Below are 11,837 nucleotides of genomic sequence, written 5' to 3'. Positions count from 1 at the left end.
ATGGTGGAGCAGCAGGCCATCCTGGAGTCCATCCAAGATGAGGCATATGTGGAGGCTCACCGGCAGTTCCTTCGATGGGAGCAGGTGGCGTCCGACGCGTTTTTTGCCAAACTCGATGTGGAGATAGAGGAGGAGAATGCCGGAGCAGGACCCAGGCAAGGAGATTGTCGACATCTCCGACGAGGAGTGACTAGATAATCTATGTAGTACGTACTTCCTGCGTTCCAAAATATAAGTATTTTTAGAGATTTCAATAGAAACTACATATGGATGTATATATAGACATATTTTAGAGTGTACATTCATTTATTTTGCTTTATATGTAGTCCGTAATGAAATCTCTAAAATGACTTATATTTAGGAACGAAGGGAGTAGGTTGTAGCGTTTTCATGCTTTTGTGGATTAAGAATTTAGTATGAGATGTCCGGATGCAGTTGTGCTAATTTGAAGAGCGTTCGGTCACTGTCTGTGGATATTTGAGGGGTTATATTTGTCACTAGTAAATATGCACGTGCAACGCACGTCTATTTGGACTAATAAGTGTGCACGTGCAACATGCGTCTATTTGGATTAACACATTATACTATACTTAATACAAGACAATTTATTCATAAATTTGAAATTTCCCTATAAAGTACACAATCTCTTATTCCCAACTCATACAAATAATTTGAAATATCGTTTCTCCTTAATCAACATGTCTCTTGTATTAAAAGACCATCCACTTTTTACAATGTATAAAACTCAAAATTATCTAGAAGACTCATCATGATTCTCCATATGCACACATTTATGCAAGTATAATCACACATGAAAATGTCACTTAGGACAAGCTAAGGAATCGTTTCAGTGCCAACAAACTCCAGTCAAGAATTATTGTTACAATTGAGTGTCAACCACACAATAGTAGGAAGAGACCTCTATGGTTTGTTGAAAAGAGGAAGCCATTGTCACATAGAGAAGTGTAGAGATGTCTTGACTCCATAGAATCAGCTGTGAAACAAGACAAAAAAATGCTAGTTGGACCATCCGATTCTACTATTACACCACAAGTGTTGTAATGTCTGGAAGTAAGAAAAGTGACTTACTTTATTATGAAAATAGAACATGTCAACCAAATAAAAATTACATTGATAAATTGCATAATTATACTTGTTAATCACTGGACAAAAGCATTAATATGACAACTTGGAACAGTTACTTGAGTACTACACATTTCTTTAAGGGCTCAACATTCTAAAATTTTGACAATATAACAAATATCCTCTAAGTTCGTAGTAATAATGATACGTAGGCTACCATTTGTAAGAATAACAGTGGCAAAAAAGGGCCAACAAATGCCAGTTTAGAAAGAAAAAACTGCAGATATGCTTCCAATTTTAGCAACTCTAGTGGATAAAACATACCTTACCTCCCAAGTCAGGAAAATAGTCAAATTAAAAAATGTACTTCTTATAAGTAGTAGAGATGAAGTCATAAGGATCATGATTCAAGATATTCGGAGAAACATGGTTGGTCTCTCTGTATGATGCGAAGTTGTTGCAGTCAGTAGAAGAGTGACCTGCCCTCCAGGCAGAAGACGAAGGCGGTGACGGCACGTGTGCGTGTTCGGAGGAAGCCGCAGCTCCTCTTCGCATGTCTCCCGTTGTGGCTCGCGTGGGTGGTGGGCTGGTGACGACAGGCGACTCGCGATCGCGATTCCCTGATAGGAGACGATAGGATGCGCTCGCGATTAGTTTCCTAATAATTAGATGTGTTCGTGATTAGTTATCTAATAGGATGCGTCCGTGATTAGTTTCCTAATAATTAGATGTGTTCGTGATTAATTTCCTAATAGGATGCGCTCGTGATTATTTTCCTAATAATAGGATGCACCCGTGATTAGTTTCCTAATAATAGGATGCGTTTGTGATTAGTTTCCTAATAATTAGATGCGTCTGTGATTAGTTTCTTAATAGGATGTGTCCGTGATTATAGTTTCCTAATTGACCAGGCGTGGACTTCATATTTTCCTTCACGGTGGAGTACGGTCAGTCAATGTAAATTGCTAAGTGCACACAGAGAACATATTAGGTTAAGGCTAGCCGTTAGATTAAGTTTAGTGGGACTAATCATGCGGTGGTAATGTATCCGTGTACGTTTTGTGGGGTGCACTTAAAAAAGATTATGTTTGCTCTTTTATAAGTAGTATAGATATACGAAGATGCTTTAAGCCGGTACGTGGTCTACACACAGCCGTCAGCCCGCCTCCCTGATATTTCTGGTGCACCACCCGAGCCCATGGATGGTAGTTTGGGTTCTGCCACGCCGCCGTATCCGCGGTCTGAGCAGTAACGACGAGAAGACGTTGCCATTACGTGCGGAGCCGTGAGGAGGTAAAGCTAGTGGCTGATTTGGTTCTCAGTCCATGGGGTGAAATAGTTTGGGATTGTTTGGTCTGTGACTAGACCGAACCAAACCAAACCAATAATAATAGGAAAAATCCAAATCAAACCAACTTACATTAGGGACTCAGCCCGTTTTATCCAAACCAAAAGAGTCCAATAGGAAAACTGATCCAGAACTGGAGTTTTTGTCCAAACCATTCCCAGGTCTAGGCGGCGCACCCATCATTAGCGAGAGAACGACAACTTTATGGTTGAACAGAAGATGGGCTGACTCCAGCGAAGTTGAACCGTTGAGCACGACTGCGGAAGCGATTGCATGCCTTGTAAGCCATAGATGTTCATATGATCTTGAATTAGCTGCTTTTTGGTTTCACCAATCATCGATTTGGGTCGTGATCCGCTCATCGAGACATCGACCCTTGTTGTGCCCGCCTCGTTCTCGAACCTCGATCCGGGTCAGGAAACGCACAAACGACCATCGAACCCGGCTACTATGGGTTCTCGAATCCCTAGCCTCTCATTTCCTCCCACACGCCGTCTCGCCTCTCTTTGCCCCATATCGATGGCGCCTCGGTGTTGCGGCGGCGTCGAGTGCCTATATCGTCCTAATCTCCTCAAGCCAGGGCCTCGCGCACACCAGCGCCTGCCCCATCGGGAGCGACCTGCCCACTCACATGCGCGGCGAGCGCGCCGCCGTCGCCCGGTCGCCGACGTCCTGATCCACTACGCCGTGACCATCTTCATCGTCGACCCCGCCTTCGCCGCCAGGGCAACGGGTCCTTCCTATCGCTCCATGGCCTCGCGGCCGAGGTGCCTGGTGCGTCCTTTTGCCGCCTTCCACACCAGCGGCGTGGACAGGGTGGTGTGTACCGGTTCTAGATGTGGTCGACGCCGACGAGTACCAGGTACATGGTACGGGCTCTCCTCGTCGTGATCTGATCTTGATGCTACTTGCTCGATGTATGATGTTTGTTGCCTGTGTTTACATGGTACAGTGATTGATGCTTTGCTTTTGGCCATGGATGCAATTGGGAACTCATTCAGTGAGTTGAGGCTACAGGTATAGATGATGGTGCGGATGGGAAGGGTTGCAAGCTGACGTGCGTGCTAGCTGTCATTGCAGGGAATTTTTATTTTTCTGATAGTTCAGTGTCTTCTAATGATTCTAATAGTGCTATTTGCCACGCATACACCATGTTTCTCTATTGTAATATGATGACCTATTTACATGCGACTCAGAGAGAAACTGCCTTGCATGTACACACTTGCTACAAACTGATGTATTGAACTTTCAAGGATTTTGATTAGTCGCCGAAATAACCTATTCTCCTTTCATATAATATTTCTAACGGAGATAATTATTTCCTTTTTTGTTTTAGGTTTTCAACATCACGAACTTCGTACTTATGGAGTGGAGCTACCAAAATATCTAGGAGGTAAAATCACTATATACATATTGTTTTCCCACGGCTGCATTAGGAGACGCGCATCGGCTCACCGAAGTAAACTTATGTATTCCTGCTTTTCTGTGTGGACTTCTATAGGCTTACTGAAGTACAACTTGTTTATTCTTTCCAGAAATTAACTCCTTGATCTTTGAAATTGTCAATCTCCATATCACATAGAAGGTGCTCAGTGCAATGCAATTGTCCATCTCTATATCACACAGAAGTGAGCCTTTTTGAAGTTGTTTTATGAAATAAGGCTTGTATAAGGTCTGGTCTTTCGGGTATACAATCCTTCCTTAAGAATACTATACTTGCAGGAGAATAACATTTATTATAGGATGCCACTTTGTAAGCTCCCATTCAGAAAAGTATACAATAGCACATTTGAAAGATGAGCATTGGCAGCTCTTCTAAATCTGTGTTTTCCATTAATGAACTACTTAATTTAATCAATAGGCTCACGTCAGTTGCCATGCTAACTGAAAATCTATATGATCTCTTCCACGTAGTATGTCAAATGATGCGACTGTCAACCGAAAGTTCTAAATTGCTGGGGTAATTGGACCTTATTATACCAATGGAACCAATGGCCGCATTATACGATGCGACAATTTCCCACTTTCCAATCCAGTATTTCGTTCAACTATAACTAATTGTCTCCAATACTTCAGTTCAATTCAGAAGTCATGATATGTATTTTCTATTCTGATTTCCAAATAATTACTTAAAAGGAATTCCGATACATGCAACAGAATTCATTCATAATTCAATTGTGAGATGCTATTCGGAGATGATCAGAATAATCCCTGAATTCAATTTCTTTATTAAACAAAACTGTTGGATGTTGGAACTTATCTATATGTATACAAGTGTTTTGAATGAAAATAAGGGTCAAATGCAGGACATCCAAGGAATCGGTTGAATATTGGAGCGAATAATTAGTTGTAGAAATAAATTTCTTCCTATTGTGGCAGCTGCAATTTTTTTTATTGTCCATCAGTTGTGATTACGACTATAAAGAGCTAGGAAAGTTTATTGTCGACCAGCTCTGATTACGGCAATCTACATAATTTTTTCATACAAAATGAGTTATTTTAATTTCCACTGTTGGGTCAGTAAGTTATCTTTTTTATTTCAAATTGTATCGCAGCACAGTCATAGGCCACATGCGGTGTACACGTTGTCAATCACAATGATATTTTGATCAATATCTCTATATCTAAGTTTGTTGTACGTAGCAGTTGTAAGATATAGGAGTTCGTGAAGGAATTTAAAAATTAAAGGAAGCACCTATTGGTTCAAGTCAGAAAACTTCACTTTATTAAATCTAGCATCCAATATGCACTAAGTTTATTTTTCACTTTGTAGTTGATCCAACTATATTCATTATCTATACATCATTATTAGATTTTAGTAAGCCTTCATCCATTTTTCCCATGTCGGATTGCTTTTGCTACATTTACTTTGGCCATACAATGGCAATCGATTCAGTCACAAGTGAGCACAGTGAAAGAGACGCGAAAATCTATCTGAAGCATTTATTTGAATGGCTTGGGAATCCAAAATCTGAATAGTTTAGAGAAACACACCTGTACCCATTAGTGTCTGTTACCGGCAAATGAGAAGCATATAGTAAGGTAAAGAAATAAGTGGACCAAGATAAACAGCAGAGAAGGTAGAACCATGTTGTCTTGTTTGTAGGGTATGAACTATAAGATTTGATTATGAGAAAATAGGACAAGTGAAGGAAAAGAATGAAGTGAAACAAATACAATTAGAGGCACATTTTTTTGTTGTCCCGTGGAAAGGCATGGGCATTAAGCTATTACTTCTTGAATATTATCTCGGGATGCCATGGGAATCCTCAAGTTTATCCTTTTGCTAATCCTTATTCCTTCATCCATCGTAAAGTCACCCAAAACAAGAAAACTGCAATCACACAAAACTTAACACAACCTTCGTGAGATTCGTTAGTATAAGAAAGTAAATCACTACTATAAGTACTATTGCAAATCCATTCATATTTTATTCTTGCATTATATCTACTGTATTCTAATTTTTCTATGAAAAAAAATCTTCAAATAAAACCATAGAATCATCAAAACAAGCACACAACGCAAAGAAAATAGAATCTGTCAAAAACAGAACGATCAGTAGCAATCTGGAGATTTCGAATACTTCTGTAACTCCAAAAATTCTAAAAACTTAGGACAACATGAGAAATTTGTATATTAATCTTCTTAAAAAACAATCAGTATTTTATCTCATTTCTGTTAAAAATGAAAATTATTTTTCTGAGCGCAAAAGTTTCTGTTTTTCAGCAAGATCAAATCAATTATCACCCCACATAATCTTAAAGGCTCTACTTGGCACAAACACTAATTAAAACACAAAAAAAGCATAACAATAGCATAATGGTGCAAACACTCAAGAACAGAAAGAAAAAGACAAAAATAAATTTTATTCATTGGGTTGCCTTCCAACAAGCGCTATTGTTTTATGCCCCTAGCTAGGTATAATGCAAAGAATCTAAGTATTGTCATCTTTGTTTCTAGATCCATACGATGCCCTCATGATTTATTCATATGGTGGCTTAATTCTAGTTCTAGGGAAGTGTTCCATACCCTTCCTTAGTGGAAACTGAAATTTAATATTGCCTTCTTTCATATCAATCATGGCATCAATAGAACGTAAAAACGGTCTATCAAGAATAATTGGACAACACGGATTGCTATCAATATCAAGAACAATAAAAAATCTATGGGCACATTATTACTATTTGCAAGAATAAGAACATCACTAATTCTTCCCATAGGCTTTTTAGTAGTAGAATCCGCCAAGTGCAAATTTAGAGAACACTCTTCAATATAGGTAAGACCAAGCACATCACATAAAGATTTAGAAATTGTAGAAACACTAGCACCCAAGTTACATAAAGCAAAACACTCATAATTTTTAATCTTGACTTCGATAGTAGGTTCCCATTAATCATGCAATTTTCTAGGAATTGAAATCTCTAATTTCAACTTTTCTTCAAAAGCTTTCATCATAGCATCAACAATATGTTTAGTAAAAACTTTATTTTGTTCATAAGCATGGGGTGAATTTATCATGGATTGCAACAAAGAAATACAATCAATCAAAGAGGAACTATCATAATTAAAGTCTTTGTAAACCAAAAGAGTGGGCACATCACTAGTTAAAGTCTTGACCTCTTCAAACCCACATTTATCAATTTTCTCAACAAGATTTTCACCCTCCGAATTATCGAGACGCCTTCTAGCTAAAGTTGACTCTTCCTCAATCCCTTTATCATCAATCTTAATTTTACTAAATAAAGAATCAATAGAAGAAACACCAATCACTTTAAGATCTTTATCACTTTTATCTTCTAACAAGATTGGTTTAGCGGGCATTTGATTTACTAGGGTAGCTTGAGCATCGGTTATTTTGCTAGCAAACTTTCAGCAAAAGCATAGTTAGATTGGAGATTGCCAACTTCTCTACTAATATCATCAAGTTGTTTTGTTATAGCATCTAGCACAATGGAGTGCTCCTTAAGTGCTTCGATAAAATATTTATTGTGCTCAAATTGTGTAGTCATATATTCCTTAGTACTATCCTCAGTTTCAAGCAAAATATTGGGGTACAGAACATCATAATATTTTCGTTGAGGCATCATGACTACGCAATCAAGAACGCACGAAAAAAATAGATCCGGCAAGAAAACGACGAACGAAAAAAGGGCGAATAAAACGACATTTTTTTGTGAAGTGAGGGAGAGGAAAACGAGAGGCAAATGGCAAATAATGAAAATTGCGAGGAGATGAGATTTGTGATTAGGAACCTGGTAGATGTTGGTGATGTCTTCCTGACAACAGCGACAGAAATTCCTTTTGATGTTGGCTTGAACTACGTCGGTATTTCCCCAAAGAGAAAGGGATGATGCAACACAACAACGGTAGGTATTTCCCTCAGTGATGAGACCAAGATTATCAAACCAGTAGGAGAACCATTCAACACTACGTGAACAGCACCTGCACACAAATAACAAATACTCGCAACCTGATGTATTAAAGGAGTTGTCAATCCCTTCCGGGTAACGGCGCCAGAAATTGGCAAGTAGACGGGATAAAAATTGTAGTAGATTGATAAATGCAAATAAAATTCAGCGAGATATTTTTTTGGATTAATAGATCTGAAAATAAAAGCAAATAAAAATATATCGTGAAGGCAAATATAATAAAGAAGAGACTCGGGGGCCGTAGATTTCACTAGTGACTTCTCTCGAGAAAAATAGCAAACGGTGGGTAAATGAATTACTATTGGGCAATTGATAGAACTTCAAATAATCATGACGATAACTAGGCAATGATCATTATATAAGCATCACGTCCAAGATTTGTAGACCAACTCTTGCCTGCATCTACTACTATTACTCCACACATCAACCGCTATCCAGCATGCATCTAGTGTATTAAGTTCATGGAGAAACGGGATAATGCAATAAGAACGATGACATGATGTAGACAAGATCTATTTATGTAGAAATATACCCATCTTGTTATCCTTAATAGCAACGATACACACGTGTCGGTTCCCCTTTTGTCACTGGGATCAAACACCGTAAGATCGAACCCATCACAAAACAACTCTTCCCACTGCAAGATAAATAGATCAAGTTGGCCAAAAAAAACCAAATATCGGATAAGAAATACGAGGCTATAAGCAATCATGCATATAAGAGATTAAAAGACACAAATAACTTTCATGGATAAAAACATAGATCTGATCATATACTCAAAGTTCATCGGATCCCAACAAACACACCGCAAAAAGAATTACATGATATGGATCTCCAAGAAACCATTATATTGAGAATCAAACGAGAGAGAGGAAAACCCTCTAACTACTAACTACGGACACGAAGGTCTACAAAAGACTACCCGCGCATCATCGGAGAGTCACCAATGGACATGATGAACCCCTCCGTGATTGTGTCTAGATTGGGTCTGGTGTTTCTGGAACTTGTGGCGGCTGGAATTGATTTTCGTCGACTCCCCTAGGGTTTCTGGATTATTGGGGTATTTATAGAGCAAAGAGGCAATGCGGGAGGCCACCGAGGTGGGCACAACCCACCAGGGCACGCCTGGGCCTTCAAGAGTGCCCTGGTGTGTTGTGCTCACCTCGGGCTCCCTCTTTGGTACTTCTTTGGCCCACCGGATGTCTTCTGGTCCCAAAAAAATCTACAAAAACTTTCGCTGTATTTGGACTCCGTTAGGTATTGATTTCCTGCGATGTAAAAAACATGCATAAAATAGCAACTGGCACTGGGCACTATGTCAATTGGTTAGTACCAAAAAATGATATAAAATGACTATAAAATGATTGCAAAATATCGAAGAATGATAATATAATAGTATGGAACAATCAAAATTAATAGATACGCTGGAGACATATCAGTACGCCACACCCCTCTTGATGAACATGACCCCCATTTCGAACGTAGGCGCTCCAACATAAGTCTGTTTCCCCCGTTTTGCGGTATGCCACACCCCTCCCGATCAACAGCACCCCATTTCGACCGTAGGAGCTCGAACACAAGTCCGTTTCCTCCATTTTACGGTAGGCCAGACCCTTCTTGATGAACAGGACCCCGTTTCGACCGTATGGGGTCGAACACAAGGCCGTTTTCCTCCTTTTGCAGTACGCTAGACCCCGTTCCAGCTGGTCCGTCCAAGCCAATTTATCTCCCATTGAACACGACCCACTCTGACCCAGTCTGTTGCCTCCCAATGAACAGGACGCGTTTCGACCCAGTCACTTGGCCCCCGGTGAACACGGCGTTGTTTCCACTGTTTCGACCTAGCCGGTTAGCTGAAGATGAACAGGACAACGTCGCTGCCGTCCGTTGCCTCTCCATGTACACGAGCCCTGGCCGTCCGTATGCGTGAGTACGCGTTTCATGACCCCGCTCGTATGTACGCACGTGGCCATATTTTTTGGTGTGTGGTTGTATGTACGTGTACACGGTTTAGACGGGATAGCCTGAATTGCTACGTGGGGGGCTCTACTATGACATGTGTCACTACTTACTAGGCCATGGTTCATCATTGTAGAGCGACGATCGACCAGTATGTACGTACACGTTCGCGGCAAGACAGACAACGGGTGGGTCCCAACTACCAGGGATGATAAGGACGCACTTCCATGCATGCGAAGATATAGCTGTTGGGTCCCAACAGTCAGGGGGAAATCATTTTTTTGCCGGTAATTAGGATGCATTTCCTTGCGTGCGAAGATGTACCTGGTGGGTCCCAGCTGTTAGGGGGGAGAAAACCTTATTTTTCAGGGTAAAAAGGATGCAGTTGCATGCATGCATCCATGGGTGTGGCGCGTCCCCACTATCAGCCTCTCAAGTACCGTCATCTTCCGATGACTCTCGTTTGTTGACCACATTGACCACACCATGCCGAGCGCACTAAGGCCGGTGGATGACGGCGAGGCCCCAGACTAGAACGAACCAGAGATGGGGAAGATGCAGTAGTGGAGTCGCAGATGGAGAGGAGTGAGAAACTTAACTGGTCCGGGTGCGCGACGGCACTGCCGCCCACGGGAGACAGGAGCAAGAACAGAGGTTGAAGAAGCAGCACGCTGTTGGATTAACATCCAACGGTTTCAGCTGCTAGAATCATTTGTTGATTAAGTTGACATATCCCTGCGTATGCCTCAGCTTAGTAGGCCCACAAGTCAGCCATCAAATCTGTTGGGTCCCAGCTGTCATCGAGAGGAATAGTTTTTTCGCATAACAAGGAGACACTTCCTTCCATGCGAAGATACAGCTGGTGGGTTCCAGCTGTCAGGGGGAGGAACCATTTTTTCAGCTTAATAAGTAGGAACTTTCCTTGTGTGCGACCATGGACCTCGTGGGTCCCAGCTGTCAGGCTCTCCACATACAGTCCTCTTCCGATGACTCTCATTTGTTGACCATGCTGCGCCGAGCGCAGCGAGGTGGTGGACGACGGCGAGGCCCCGGACGGGAACGACCCGGAGATGGAAAGATGCGGCAGTGGAGTCGCAGATTGAGAGGAGTATAAGGGTTATAACTGGTTCTGGTGCGGCGTGGGGCTGCAGTCGGTGGAGAATAACAAGAGGTGTGGAGGGGTGGAGGGATAGCCTGGCCAGCGGTGGGTTAGCGCTTCTAAGGCTGGAGTAGGCGGTCCCGGTGATGCTGGAGGAAGAATACAAGAGATTGAAAGTGCATGCCGGCCGTTGGATATAAATCGAATGGTTGTGGATGTCAGAATCATTTGTTGACTAAGTTGACAATGCCTTACGTAGGCTTCGACTATTGGCCCACATGTTAGCCTGCAAAAATGTGGCATATATTTAACCCATGTTTTCTAGAATTTACAGTCCATTTGCTTGGCTGGGTGAACAAATAATTTCGCATCAATGCGGCCCATTTAATATTTCATAAGAAATCCCAGCCCATTTGCACTTTTTTGTAATACACGGACTAGCTAGGCTTGTTCTATATATAATGTTAGATTAGAAGGAGCAATTAATATCAAAAAAGAAACCACAGTGACACATTTTTTATATATAAAATTAACAAATTAGCGATTTATTGCTCAAAATAAAAATGAATGTGTTATTATTACTTTGGTCCTTAAAATTTTCGCAAGCTTTTGTATGTAATCACCAAGATTTTCCTTGCCAACTTTTGTTAAACATTCACTTTTATAAGTTAGTAAGACATATGATGTTTTTATAATGTATATATAAGTCTTTATTAAATATACGATAATAGTAATAATATAATGAAATTTCTAATTTCTGAATGTTCGGATTTTAGTGTTAGATCCGAATGACCCAGCCAGCATTCGATCCGCATCTGACGGATCTGGCGAATAGAAGTTCGAACATAATGCATGTTGTTCGATCAGATCGAGCGTTTTTAGGGAAGATCCACGCATTCCCACTTCCTCATGCGGAAAT

The 11,837-nt window shown here is 40.9% G+C and overlaps 1 protein-coding gene across 5 annotated transcripts; it reads left to right on the top strand.

Annotated features, from left to right (window-relative positions):
- The first annotated feature begins 2,631 nt into the window (after positions 1-2,631).
- On the top strand, positions 2,632-4,979 carry LOC119319042. Of its 5 annotated transcripts, none has more exons than XR_005154322.1 (4): positions 2,632-3,300; positions 3,384-3,448; positions 3,768-3,824; positions 4,738-4,979. XR_005154322.1 is itself a non-coding variant. In XM_037593559.1 (3 exons), exons 1-3 carry the CDS (start codon positions 2,882-2,884, stop codon positions 4,772-4,774), a joined length of 513 nt encoding a protein of 170 aa, XP_037449456.1. In that variant the 5' UTR covers positions 2,632-2,881; the 3' UTR covers positions 4,775-4,963. The 5 variants fall into 5 exon arrangements, 1 of the variants encoding a protein (XP_037449456.1); XR_005154321.1 differs by having other exon boundaries at positions 3,967-4,979; XR_005154323.1 differs by lacking the exon at positions 3,384-3,448 and having other exon boundaries at positions 3,967-4,979.
- The last annotated feature ends 6,858 nt before the right edge of the window (positions 4,980-11,837 follow it).

This window comes from Triticum dicoccoides, chromosome 6A (assembly GCF_002162155.2).
Source record: "Triticum dicoccoides isolate Atlit2015 ecotype Zavitan chromosome 6A, WEW_v2.0, whole genome shotgun sequence".
NCBI classification, from domain to species: domain Eukaryota; kingdom Viridiplantae; phylum Streptophyta; class Magnoliopsida; order Poales; family Poaceae; genus Triticum; species Triticum dicoccoides.
This window is presented reverse-complemented; position numbering and strand designations above follow the sequence as displayed.